Here is a 15,225-nt window from a genome sequence, read left to right on the forward strand (position 1 = left end):
CTTAAAGTAGAATTAAATAATTATATATTCTTGAGGTGACAATTACAATGTTAAAATAAGACTATAATATTGTTGAAATTTAAAATTATTCAATTCTTCTAAGAAGATTATAAATTGTTGCGTTTATACGAAACAATGAACGCATTAGTTTAAGTATACAAGTTTTGATTTGACACTTATTTTTTTTCTGTGCATCTCTATTTTTTTTTAAATTATTTTTAAATCAATAGAAATTTTTAAGATTGAAACTCTCTCACGCGGATATAATATGCAGATTTAAGTAATATGAGAAGCAAATGCATCAATCTAATTAAATATTCGTTCGCATATTAATATATTAATCACGTGTGTAATATTTTCATAATTTTTTAAAAATCTTAATCATACTTTTACATCTACATTTTTTAACTTCATGTTGACACTAGTTTTGTAGAAAGATATACACAGAAAAAAAGGACATTCTTGTTTTGAAAATATATTTAGTTTTAACATGGAAATCTTGAAATGAGATTATATTGCGTTAATTAAAGAAAAATATAATTGCTTGAATAATTGCTTACTTGAATGAAGCCATTTTATACAGTTCAATCAAGAAAAATATATTCTTATGATTTAAGATTTAATTTTCTTGAATGGAAAAGAAACAATGTTGGATAGAAAATAACATTTTTAAATCAAAGATTATAATTTTCTTAAAGTAGAATTAAATAATTATATATTCTTGCGGTGACAATTACGATATTAAAATAAGACTATAATATTGTTGAAATTTAAAATTATTAAATTCTTCTAAGAAGATTATAAATTGTTGCGTTTATACGAAACAATGAACGCGTTAGTTTAAGTATACAAGTTTTGATTGGACACTTATTTTTTTTCTGTGTAGAAGGACATGTTGTGTGTGGCATGAAAATTCGCCATAAAAATCACGAAACATGATTCTGTGTACTGTCGTCGGCAATTGAAGGCATCATGAATCCAAGTGTAATTTTGCATTGTATACGCGTGTGCATGAGTAGACGCACGCACATCGGCAACTGTCGGATTATAGTTAGATCGCGCTTCCTTTCTCGGCGCATGCAAACCAGTGCACGATCCTCCCAAGCACTGTGGTTAATGTCCCGTTTGATTGGTCGGCACTTTGGTGTGTACGCGATCGCAGTGAATGATCCATCGACGATCCCGCGATCGTCAATAGCCTTGTCTCCGAAGCATCATCTTTTTTCACTAATCTCGAATGACAGGGGTTTATATTTGATCTTGGACTTGAACTTGCTATCAGATTTTTAATGATCTTATTCGCGGGAGAAATAGAGAAATAGAACGTTTATGTTCTATTTAAATTTAAAATCTAAGATGTCACATCTTGGATTAGGAACTTGTAATATTGTGGAGATTTTATTATTTTCTATAATTTTTATTTTTTTTTAAAGAAATTTAATTGATTATAAAAACATTATGCAAAACTTTTAAATTGATTTTCAATTTTGATTCATGATATAATATTTGCTATTTAAGAAAAGGATTAAAGATATAAAACTATTTATATAAGTATGTAAATATTTATTAAACATCGACACACAAACTTTGCGAACATTGCTTGTTAATATCAATAAAAAATCATTACAACGATCAAGAACCTAGAAGAGAATCTAGGGCAAAATGAACGATGCAATAACCAATAATTAATAATTTCCGAGATTGCCGATAAGTGGTACTACACGGTCAGAAATTGTAGAATATGCTGCCGTGAAATATATGTGCAGAGTAAATAGTACCTATAGTACTCTAAAATAGATTCTACATTAATAATGCAATATTATGTCTTTAATATTGTTGCTACATTATTTTTTTACGTGCAATATAAAGTTCTAATATATTTCATTAAGTTTAAAAAGTACATCATCACCATCTATCTAATAAACTATTAAAAATACAAATTTAATTTAAAAACTTTAATAATTTATTAATATTTTATAATTTATTTATTTATTTATTATCTTGTCATATATATACATATATAATTATAAATATATATTAATATATATTAATATATATTTTTGTTTTATTTAAGAATCTTATTTGGGTTTTTTATGGATTTCTCTTTTGTAAGAGAAGATTATACGATATTTAAAACACAGCTATTTTTATTATTTTTAACATTGCAGAGACGAGTAACTGATTTAGGCACGTAATGAAAAAAGATGGTATTCTTGTAGCATTTTTTTAGAACAATAGTAATAGAGTAATTATTATTTAAACCGATCTTTCTGTAAGAGACGTAAATGTATAACTTCTCGGAGAGAAGATCGCATACCAAGAATAGCCAGATAATAGATTAATTAGATACATGTTGCCGTTCCGCTTCGAACTAATCGATTAAGAATTTTTGCAGCCAACTTCTCTCGCACATGATGCGTACACGCTTTTCGTATCAGTGCAACGAATCGCGACCATGGTCCATGAAAAACGCACGCGGGATAATATTTCTGATCTTCACGTAAATTAGTCGGTAATCAGTACTTAATACGATAGTGGAAAATAATCTACCTCAAAGATCGAGCCACGATTTGGTATCGATATAAATTACATGGATTCATAAACGCATTATTTTAATTTACCGGTCCGGGATAATAATTAATGACCGGCTACGCGACGACTGGATTCATAATTTTACGTTAAGTAATTTTTCATAAAAATGATCGACAGATATATTATTATAACATCAGATCGGTCTTAAAAAATGTTACTGGAGAAGATTAAAAACCATCATAATATAAGCTATTTACTATAATTCTACAACATCATGTGATGATGTAAAAAAATATGTAAAAGAATATGAAAACATGTAATGACAAATTTATAAAATTATTATAAACGAGACTCTTTCCGATATCACTTGATGACACAATTTCGATGCGTCGCATCCCGCGATGCCAGTCAGTCCAAATTATTCGCATGAAAGTTTACGCAAAATATAATAAATCATCGTCAATGTTCACTTACAGCGTGATCTTCCGATCCATTCTCGCGTCAGCCATGCACTACCCGACGATCACCTTCGACCCCTCGCGACCGTCCGGTGAGAAGAGAGCAGCTTCCGAGTATTACCCCGAGGTCTCTATCACGAATCACAGTATCACTCGTAGAAAGCGAAAGGTGCGCGCGGCGCGTATACACGGATATATACGTCCGCAATTTCCGTTCACCACTTGTGGCTGCTGTACAAGTCCTCCTCCACTTGTGCGCGTCCGACACGCGTATCCACTTCCACTGCGGAAGTCAGTCGAACATTCCGCGCGCGATTCTCCGAGGGCGACAACGAAGAACAGAGAAATTACCCCAGAGAGATTAACCAGCCCTTTCTCTTTCACTCCACCGGTAGATGTTCGTGTAAACCGTCGCGAAAATTCGCGCGATGTTTGACGACGAGAGCGTGCCTAGAGCCGAAATAGAGCAACGTCTGCGCAACTCTATTCTCTGGTCGTAACACTCTGAGATAACCGCCGCGCCGGTGGCCGCCGCGCTCTTCTTCCACGGTCGCGGAAGGTGGGAAGATCAGCAGGGAGGAGAAAGACGTGGAACGTGGAGTAGAGGTGACCGCAGTGACGGTGATGACTACGATGGAGGTGGCGATGACGTACTGGAGTAGTAGTGGAGAGGTAAGTGACGGTGGCGGCGGCGGCGGCGGCGGTGGTGGAGGTGGATGGTGGATGTGCCTCGTAAGAGGATGCTCACTGTATAGAGCACTGCACCGTAATGACATGGTCTAGGAGATGCCAGTCAGTTTTGTAATAACGACGGTAAAAAGTGAATTTCCAGCAAGGTGGGGAAACGCGCCTAGGGCCAATCCGAGGATCCGTTGCCCATCGGAGGCGACCAATCGGAGCACGACATTCCAGAATGTGACTATTCTTCTTCTTCCTCCTCTTTGTCTTCTTCATCTTCCTCGTGTTCGTCTTCTGGTATCTCGACGGCATGACATCTCTCTCCCCCGATGCACCAGAATGATTCGAAGCTATTGTGCTTTGGGCGAAAGTCCTCGCGATGCTTCGCGGAGGCTGTGGAAATTGAATAATCCGCCACCGTTATGTCATTATGTTTCTCAAGTGTGCATTAAATGGAAGCTGTTGATGTACCTTAATAAGAATACACACAATATATAAGTAGTATAAATATAATATAAGAGTACAACGCGCGCTTCGATGCTATTTAAGATAGTTTTAGAGATGTGTACACGTGTTATATATTCCACTTAGATTATATTAATCGGGATAAAATTTTCTTGTTATTTTAATAAAAATGAGAGGAATAATTTTCGCGACCTCGATAAATAATTAATAAATTTTAACATAGTCTTCTTTATACGTAGCACATAATATATTGACTTGTTCCTGATAAGTTTATATAATTTTGTTAGATTAAGTATTTTAATCATTATCAGAAGTCTTACGGTTTCTGTGATAACTTACTTGCGAGCATACATTCTGATAATATTTCATCTTGCTAATGAGATGAGCAGAAATCAGTTAATATATTCAAGTGTTTGACGCATCTCCGGTTCTGTTATCGTTTCATACGTAACGGAGTACATATCTTAATTGAAAAACTATTATACAAACAATTTAGGACACGGAGACACTTGAGGATATATGTGAAAAAAAAAAAGAAAATCAACATCAGCATCGATTTGAAACAATTTAAGATACTTTGAGATTCAATTTTTCTTTGAACAATCAGCTATATAATCACTTTCTTCGTGAAAAGCTGCAAAAATTCAACGATATATCGCGAACAAAAACATTGACGGCATCTCGGTATTCAATTTTAAGCGGAAAACGCTACATTACGGTCCGGTATTATTTCGCATCCGTATCCTCTGATTTAAATTTAATCATAATGGGCGGTACAGTTAAGGAGGTAGCTGTATCATCGGCAATACCGGGCGATAATGTATGCGTCTCACTCTGGTATGATAATTGCCGAGAGACGCGGTGCTCGCGATATTGATATGAAAATGCCGTGATTCACGGTGCTGCTGCAACATATGTTGCACGCATCAATACGCAGAACGATAAGTCGTTCTTTATTGCATAACAGTAACGCAATTTCTTAAAACCCGAGCTAGCGCCGCACGGCGCATCCCCCGATATTCTTATTGCCTCGTATTTCAGGGCAGGCATATTCAGACAGGATACGTTTTACAGCTGTCGATGAAACTGCGAATCGACCAATTTTACCGTTCGCTCCCAACATTTCCGTTGCACTTGCACTGATTGTCAATTAAACGCTCAAAGTGGCTAACGTAATGCTCGATTGTTATTCAAACTTTTTTTTCATAACCGAAACATTGAGTAAATATTGAATAATTAACCGAAAGAACTTTGAAATAAAAAGATGCGATTATTGTGACATGAGAATCAATTATTTTCCGACATACATTATGAATCAAAGTAGCATAATATTATATATATTGCTTGTATTAATTATCGAGATTATTATTTCTCAGTCGTACTAATTTATTGTAAGCGATTTTATTTCATTTTCGATTTTATTTTTTTTTACTTACTTTATTTTTTTTTTTATTTATATTTATTTTTTTACTTTATTTTTATTTTATTTACTCTTTTTTTTACTTACTTTATTATCCCAAATTATATGAGAGATCGCAAGAATCACGCGAAATCCTTGCCTGCGTATAATTGTTTTTTCCGAAAGAGCAATACCGCCTAAAAAAGCTGAATGCCTAAATCATTCATTGGCGCAACCAATTACAAATATTATTAATTTATTATGGACGATAATGCAAATAAATGTGGCAGAAACTGCGCATCGAGTTTATCATTTTTTCGCCACATCTTTCTCTTTCTCTTTATTTTTATCGGCGGAGATTTGAGAGAAAAGCGTTGATGAAGGGAAAAAACGCGAGAAAGAGAGGTGCGGAGGTAGAATGTGTAGGAATTTTCTCTTGCACGCCTTCTCTCTCGTTGCGGTAAAAAGGGCCATTGTTCCGCGGAAGCTACTGTCGCTTCGCGAAGCGTTTCCGCGAAGATTCCGCCTCGCACTTGACTAACGGCATTCCGCGCATCATCCGCAGGGAAATTGCCGCAGTACCTGGCAAGCATTACGCAATAGGCGGTTTCCGTGGACGTATCGCGCAAAAAAAAGACTTGACTTTTTCGAGATGGATTCTGCCTCGCAACTTGTACGCTTAACTTTTAATGACAGGCAGAGATTCATAAAACTGACCTTTTTATCGCAAAGTTCTATTTTTCTCTTTTAATTTTTGAAATGATTCTTTTTTCACCTTGTAATCTCTAAATAAATAGGTATAAATAGAAAAACGGATAAAAGAGCATAATTATGATGCTTACAAAGATATGTAAATTCAGAAACGAAATCAACGAGCGATGCGATGCTTGTTTTCGGACAAGAATTTTGTAGAATCTCCGCGTGTTTGAAGAAATTCTCGGCAAATAATCGCGTAACGGGAAGCATGGACAGCGAAATTTGCAAGACTGACGGCGCAGAAGGAATTTCTTGCACGGGGTAGTTTCGAGGAAGCTGCTACTGTAAAGAGGTACGGGCGAAGAAGCGAGGCGTAATGAACGAGATTGGCGTATAATCTTTCCGCTTATAGCATTTCTTATAGCGAGAGCACTTAGTCTATTCATAAACAAAATTTAGTAATAGAATTTACTTGAAACTCTCAAGTTAGGATCATGAAGACGTGGAACTTTGACCTCATATCTATACTTAACTACGGCATCGAGCCCGTAATATATTCTCCATATGCAATATTATGTTGTGTTCCTCGCGAAACGGTGAGTTTACGAAAGTGCACATTACGCGAAACGTAATGATGACTAGTCAAAAACAATAAGACCGTGCCAGGCGAGATGCGGGAGGAATATTGAATGCCGAGTGTTTCGAGAGAGGCTCCCGCGAGTTTGCGCGTTCGCATAACGGGAAACGATATCCCAGCGATATTGACGAAATTGACGGCAAGGAGAGACTTCCTTGCGTTTCGCGCGGATCTGAGGAAGATGCGGTACAAGGAGAAGAAGGAGAAGAGAGAGAGTCAAGGTTCCGGGTTCGATTCCCAGGGCTGCGAAGGAATGGCGCCTCTCTCCCTCGCCGTGCGATCTAGATCGAGAGACTTAAAAGTACTTTCCTGTCTATCGGCCGAGAGAAAGAGAGAGAGAGAAAGCACGAGAGCGTAGTAGCGATAAATTATTGCAGTACGGATGATTTCGCGAGAGCAGAGGTCAAGATCGACGTCCGAATACGGTGCGGTGCGAGGGAAGAAGAAGACGTAAGCGTTGTGTTACACACCTCCTTTTAGTCGAGATTAAAACTATATTAAGCGCGGCGAGAGAGAAAGAGAGAGAGAGAGAACGATCGAGAGATTTCGTCTCTAAAAATCTAGCATAATGCAGAAATGCGCTAATGAAAGATAATTAAGAGATAACGAATTGAAATAATAGGTTCCATTCACGCAAAATTGCATGCCAGAAAATCAAGATTTCAGCCAAGGGGGTAATTATCGACTGCGTGCAATTGTTATTAAGACACTTTAATTTATATATTATATTTAATATTATATATTATATTTAATATTTATTTAATATATTTTTTATAAACTAAAAACCATAAAACCTAATATTCTCGACACGTATTTACATGAGTAATATTTAATATTTATTATTTAATATTTAATATTTAATATTTAATATATTTTTTATAAACTGAAAACCATAAAACCTAATATCCTCGACACGTATTTTATACATATGAGTAATAATTTAATATAATCTTTTATTTAAAATCTTGATTTAAAATATGATCGATTTGTAACAAATCCTTTTTACATATTTGATTGTATGACTTGTCTATATTTTTTCTTTAAATTTGCTACATAAAGCAATTTTTAAAAGTTATTATTATTTTCACTCGGATACCTTCAGATATTATACTAATAAGATAAAGAGTCGTAACGAACAGAAGAACGGTAAACACGGCCATATAAAAGGAATTACCCGTGAGAATCTTTAAAGAGATGCGCATAATATCCCATCGAATGCTCTGATGATCGCCGATAAAAAGACCGATGAAATTCTCTGTCTCGGGTTGATTTAAGATAATTAAACTCAATATACTTGTATATTTTTCGATAATATCAATATTGTCTCATAATGTAGTCGGCAAACATCTGGGCTGCGAATGATTTTTTCCATTGTCGGGTAGGGAATTGCGATTCAACGCTTGTTAACATTCCATTCCCCGAAAGTCAGTAACAGCTTTGGGAAACATCCTGGACACGGAGAAGTTAAGCGATGCGTCGCGGATGTGCGCTTCGGAACTCGCTGCGTGAGTACCAGAAAATTGCAATCTTGAATCTTCTTTCCACGATCGCGTGCATTCTTATTCTTGACGATCTGCCTTGACGATAGAAGTCGTGCCCCGACTTCCTTGTGTATAAGCTGGAAGTTGTTAATTCATGGAACGCTAATCCGTTGCGTGAAATGAAACGCGCAACATGCGTGCACCGTAAATCAAAAAGAGATAATAGATACTAAAGATAGATAATAAGCGCCACATTGTTCCATAATTACGAGACTTTTCGACCAGGAATTGATTTAAACTTTGATCTAAGAACGTTGTTCCCAGAACTGCAATTAAGAGATTATTAAAACGCGCATTCTATAAATTACATATGTGTGCGTAATATCAATTTTATTGTACCATATTCTCACTGTACTATTATATTTCTCTTATACTAAGTTATAATAAATTAATAAATTTATTATATTAAGTTATAATGAAAATAAATAAAATAAAATAAATAAATAAAATAAATAAATTAAATAAAATAAATTAAATTATATTAAGTCATAATGAATTAATAAAATTTTATACATATTATTATAATCTCATATTATGCACGATATTTTATTCTCGTGCGGGGTAACTTTTGATAGTTGAAAAGAGATGATTTTTGTTTATCTGTCGATTCGATTCAAACGCGATTTAATTTGTGGAAGCCGCGATTTTCCGGATCGATCGGCTGCAAGAATTTACGTCAAACCGCGTAAATACTGTAGTGACAATAGAATACTGCTATTTCTCTGAGAAGCGACCGAACCGATCCTTGTCCGTTACATTTGCCGTTAGTGATTTAAAGATAATCCGCTTTCCATTATCCTTTAATCTGGGTCTCTAGTAACTCTAGACACTAAGCGCGACAAATGCATCGCTAAAAGGATATTACCGTGTGAAACGTGAAAAAAACGCGTCGGTTAAACGGTGCCTCGCGCTCTTTTCAACGTCGCGCGATTCAATCGGCGATCAAATCAAAATTGTTGTCCCGTCTTCTTCATTTTTTTCATCTATTCTTTTTCTACGGCCACGGCAGACAATAGCACCGCGTCATTTTTCTCATTAAACAAGATCGCTTTCGAAGACAACGTCCAGTTGTAGGCGCCCTTGCGCGTCTCGTGGCTTCTTATTATGCATTTTCTGTAGAATGAGGGTTAAACGGGACAGCAGCCTTGTGTTTCGCGACGATTATGCCCCGTAATATGCATGAGGGTCGATCGAAACCCACGATAGCCTCGGTGATGCAGCAGTTTGGCAAAGCGCGCTGTGCAAAATACTACGCTGACTTCTTACGGCCCATTGTTCGAGTTTGTGTGAACTTTCGGAACAGCTGATTACAGTGTGTACAACTAAACGAAGCGCATATAAACGGACCTTCTGCACAGTTACGACTGCGTTGTCTCGAAACCTTGAAACGGTCTAGGTCGATGCATCATCGTCCAATGCCCGTGATCTCATTCAAAAATGTAGCTCTCATATACATACGAAGAAATTCAATTGTAGAAATATTTTTCAGCGATCGCAATCTCAATCGACGCAGTTCTATTTAGGGTCTTAATTAGTTCCGATTCTAATTCTGTTGTCTGTGAAATTCTCAAGTTTATTATAGATACATATATGCAATGATGAAGAACATTTTATTCATCAGAGAGCATCGATTTAAATAACATCAATTCTCCTTAATTTATCATATTGCTACTAATGTTTAGAGCAATTTTTTTAGATCTATAACAACGATACATTTTTATATATTTATAACATTACAATTAAGCAAATTAATTATAGAAATAAAATTAAAAAAAAAAACACTAGAGTATTTGTGTTAACAAATGTGCTTATAAATTTGCAAATTAGCAAGATTATGTTTAATATATTTCACGATAGACTAAGATAATCTAAATTTTTTAAATTTAGACTGATTTTTTTTCTCAAATACATTCTAATTCCTGCAATCTCCATTTTTAGATTGTAATAACTCCCTGGCGTTCGTATTATTACATAAGGAACAAGTTCTCTCGGAATAATCCGTGAGAAAGGATAGCGTCTTTCTTCGTGCCACGTCGTTCCCTCGTAAAAGTCAATCCTGTATAAAGTAGAGCAGGATTTTCCTCTTGGGCAACTACGAAGAGCTCCACTCGGAAGCTCGGAGAAGGATCCTTTAACGCGCGGTTAGACGACCGCTCGTATATATTGACCCGTAGGCTTAAGAAGAACCTGCCAAGGTTGAGGTATATAACGCGAATACGCTCCGAGCACTTTGCATCGCGGCGAAATTTTTCGCTCGTTTTTACGTGTACATTATGTGCACGATGTAAAAATTAATAGCATATTTTATGAAATAGAGTCTCTCTAATCTTTACAAGGACCTTTTTGTACAATTGGATCGAAGCATTTTTATTTCAGCCTGAGAAAATCTGAAAGTAGAAGTATGGGCTTTTGTTCTCATACATTAAAATGTAAAAATAAGAAAGAGAAAAAATGAATAAATTCTTTACACAATTAAAATTTTCCTCTGTTTTGTTGGAGATCACACTTAAGATTTCTCTTTCCGCATCAAGATATAAAATTGTTATCTAATTTCTATTTTATTATATGAATGTGTAATTATATAATAGATGCTATTAACTCCAATTTTACAATTTTAGTTCGAAATCTCAGATTAAAATTAATTTTTAATTCAATTATATATACAGCTATTTGAATTACAACTCAAGAACCACGAATATCTAGGCCTCTTTCACGAGAATCAAGCATCCCAATTCATATTGAAGTGAGACGAGTGCAGTCGCTCGTCTGCTATTTACTACACAATATCCCGAATACGCAACGGACTTCTCCAGTAGTTGTTGCACGATTCACAGTTTACCCGATTCGTTTCACGCTCAACATCCGAGTGGAAAAATTCGCGAGCCTCAGTGAAATCGAACGAAACGTTTCTCGCAAAGGCAATTGTGAAATGCACGACTCGAAAGCCAGTAAGAATCTTTAACACGCGGTTAGAGAAGAACGTACATCCTCGCAGACGAGGATAATCGATGGGAGCACCTAACAGATTACGTTCGGAAATCCACGGGAAAGTGGAGGATCGCTTCCGTACGAAGAAGCGTCTTAAAAGTCTGATCCGTCTTGCGGCGGAGGGCCTGCCCTTGTTCCTCTTCTGTCTCTTAACAGCTCATTAACCACGTTCAACCTCAACCGACCTCTCTATGCATAAACTGTGCTTGCCTTCGAGGCACGTAGAGTCCTCGACCTCTGTAGATTCTTCGGATAAAACGACGTTGGAAGACGCTTTGTAATCTTAAATCCTCTTTTTTTGAGAGGAAGCGACGAAAATCTTAGTTGAGTATAAAAAAGTCAATTGCTTAAATATAAAATTTATTTTCTAAGTAGATACAGAATCCTACCAGGAGTAATTATGCATAAATATTAAATATTTACGATACGTTTATGATTTATTTTAATTATCACCCTAGATTATGTTAAGTAGTATATGCTGCTGATTATAAGATTTATTTTTTCGTGATCGCAATAATAAGCTAAATTCATTTGTCATGTAATACATAACAATATTATTAAGGAAAATAAATATACAGAAAATTTTCAATAGAAAATATTTACCGAAACTTTATACTCGACACTGTTATATTGCTGCAAAATCATAAGAAAAGAGGACAACAATAAGCATTAAGAACAATACAAAACCTTTTTGATCTACAAGTCGATAACGAAATAGCCAATTTGTATACACGAAAGGTTCGTTAAAATTAGATTGTTCAATTAAGATTTGCACGTAGACAATTAACTATCTTATTATGAGAAATACGCCGTTATAATAAGAGATGAATGGGATTGAAGATGAATGAAATAGAAAGTAGAAAGTTCGCAACCTAAAGAAAGTTTAATGATTCATAAATATTGGAATATTTCTTTTTTTTCTTCGGAAACAGAAAAAATAATATTGCACCAATATTTAAGATAAATAAAAATGAGCAGGAGTTTAATTTAATACTCACTTTAATCACTGTAATTTTAGTGGATAAATATTCTCTCTTACATCATATATTTATATAGATTTATGTGTCTACCTTGTATATAAAATGTGTAATATCGGCTACGAAGAAAGGAATAACGCAAGAGCATGATGAATAAGGGCTAAAATAATGGGTGAGGGAATGTACAGTCACGCGATTTTCTCGCATTAGAAAGTATTTTCTGTGAAGATTGCGAGGCACCCTTTTCATAAAACTATAAATTACATGTTTGAATAGCTTCGGCGACATATCCATTTTGTCATTAAGTATCGTTTGTGTCTATTTAATTCATATATTAAAGATCACATAATAGATTCATATATATATCACTTATTATACTTTTTCCAATACATAATTTTTCTTAACTGAATATTTATTGAAAGTAAAAAACATTAAATATATTGTTTATACAAAATATAATAAAGAGAGATATTGATTGCAATCACAATTAAATAATTTTTTATGAGATTGATTACACATACGTAAGAATCACGATATGAAGATACAGTTTATAATATTTACAGGCTTATAAATATATATTCTATTGCGTGTTATAATTAAAGCTAAATTTTGATAGCAATTGATTATTAATTGCATCAATAACACCGTCTATCGAACCTCGCTAAATCTACGCCGGATGCCTGTCAGATAGTATCTTATAGTGAAATTAATTTAATAATTACTTTCTCTCTCTCTCCGGAGCATTCTGCCGCACAATTTTCATTTTAACGAATTGCATTCGCGCCGGATAAAACTAAAAGCGACCGTGAGTCTCTCGCTGGTAAGTAACTTATAATTAAATCATGAGATATACGCCCACCTCATCTTCCTTCATTATTTCTGCACACATCAATATCCCATATTCACTGGATGCGCTCCTTAAGAAGTTTTCGCCTGCAACAATTAGAGGAGATACTTGAAATATTATTTGATCTTCTAATACTTCTACGGTGGCGGTATTTTTAACGCACTCATACACACATGTACTTATACACAGTATGTCATTCTGATTGAACAACTATTTATTTTATAAACAAAAGCTTCGTTTAAACTAGAATTTCTCTCATTTTTAAAATATCTTTAGAACATTACTATATTATTAATAAATTTTTATTTTATATATTTAATATAATATTGGGAGATAGTAAATTATAATGTTTTGTTACACAATGTCGAGGCTTTGACATCGATAGAAAGCAAGAACTTAAGATTATTGACATTTTTCTTTTTCTCTGATGATTTGTACCTGAACATTTTCATGGTCATTTGCTGTCACGGTTCGATAAACTCTCGTCTCTCATTTTCTTTGTTATTTTCTGCTAATTTCATTACTGACGCGAAAAACTAGCAGATCTCAACTGATGGTCTTGGCAAAGTTTTCAAAATCTTTTAAAGAATTGTTTTTCAAAAAGTAGACAGCAATATGATGAAAGCTTATACGGTATGAATAACGTAGAAGGATTTATCTGTCAACGGTATAATACAGTATGTATAGATAGGTAGATAAGATTGATGAACGGATCGCGTGAAGCCGACAAATAGATCGCTAATCCTCGCACCGCTAGATAATACACAATAGATAGAGAGAGAGACGCCGATATATAATATGGATTAATCCCGCTCGAATAATTACACGCCGACTGGAAAAAATTTTTATCCTATATATATGCGTAACAATAACCATACATATGCACATATGTACGCACATAAATCTCGCATACATGTATTGTTTAAAAGAAAGAAAAGAAAACAAGCATTACACCGAGTAATGATTCAATCTTTTATAGATTGTCAATGATGAGTAGTTAGAATTATTTGCGTATAAAATAAGCACATTTTTTTGTAACTGGATTCATTGTATATGAGATGTAATGTAAATGTAAGTCTAACTTATGATCTATAAAGAATGAGTTCCGGCAGTTAACAAAGGCTATGAATAATTATTCACTTATTATGAACTGTTATATTTATATATGAACAATTACATGGTGAAAGTGCTAATTTATACTAACAATAAGAATGTGTAATTTTCTTCTCTTCTTTGAATTCTTCTATTGCAAAGAATCACTTTTCGTTTCTTCGTGAATTTTAATAGATATTGAAATGATGAAATAATTGAAGATAATAATATATATTTTATTATTTTTATATTCTTTGTTTTTATATTTTTATTTTATAAAATTTGAAACTTTGAGTCACATATACACATAATATTGAAACATGTAAACACATGGAGTGTACTGTTACTTTCAATAGCTTTTATAATATATCCTAATGATTGAAGAGAAGTGCGATAATCATAGTGAAATGATTAAAGTTACAGTCATATATGCTGCATGCAGTTATATTATCACGTATATAGGTCGAAATTTTTTTATAGCTGTAGTTTGTCATATGTCGGTCGCAAATGCATTGATAAATAGTTTTAAATCATAATTTTTTTTCCAGATACAATAGATCCAATTTAACTACAGATAATTGCGGCTTATTTAAAGCGATTGGTTATGCATAATAGTTACCATTCATATATTACAGGCTTTAGGAGCCAATAGTTATCAGAAAATGTTTATGAATGATGTAAGAATTATGTGTTACATCCTATTTATGAATACAAAATGCTGAGCTATTAATTAGCAGATTGGCGATCGGCATAATTTAGACGAGATAAGTTTGATGATAATTTATAGTATCATACATTCTAGAGACAGAATCACAATTCGCGTGCATATATGTGTTGCATCTTACGGTAACATAATTAAAATTAAGACGCCGTTAGGCACAACGGTGTATTTTAATCGAAAAAGAATCAATAAGA

General features: G+C 34.3%; 1 protein-coding gene and 1 long non-coding RNA gene across 2 annotated transcripts in view; one reads left to right on the top strand and one right to left on the bottom strand.

The window, feature by feature from the left end:
* The window catches only part of LOC145961737 (uncharacterized), a 76,041-nt gene extending 72,299 nt beyond the window's left edge, over window positions 1–3,742 (bottom strand). The window contains exon 1 of the mRNA XM_083082193.1: window positions 3,007–3,742. Coding sequence (XP_082938319.1) covers window positions 3,007–3,041 — 35 coding nt within the window. The 5' untranslated portion in view covers window positions 3,042–3,742. The remainder of the gene's footprint in view (window positions 1–3,006) is intronic.
* Window positions 1–15,225, top strand: part of LOC145961740 (uncharacterized) — a 96,901-nt gene that overhangs the window by 80,637 nt on the left and 1,039 nt on the right. The gene's annotated exons all lie outside the window — the stretch shown is intronic.

The sequence above is a fragment of the Camponotus vicinus genome, unplaced genomic scaffold, assembly GCF_025532165.1.
Source record: "Camponotus vicinus isolate PSW18456_S1 unplaced genomic scaffold, iyCamVici1.0 SCAF_11, whole genome shotgun sequence".
Lineage (NCBI taxonomy): Eukaryota > Metazoa > Arthropoda > Insecta > Hymenoptera > Formicidae > Camponotus > Camponotus vicinus.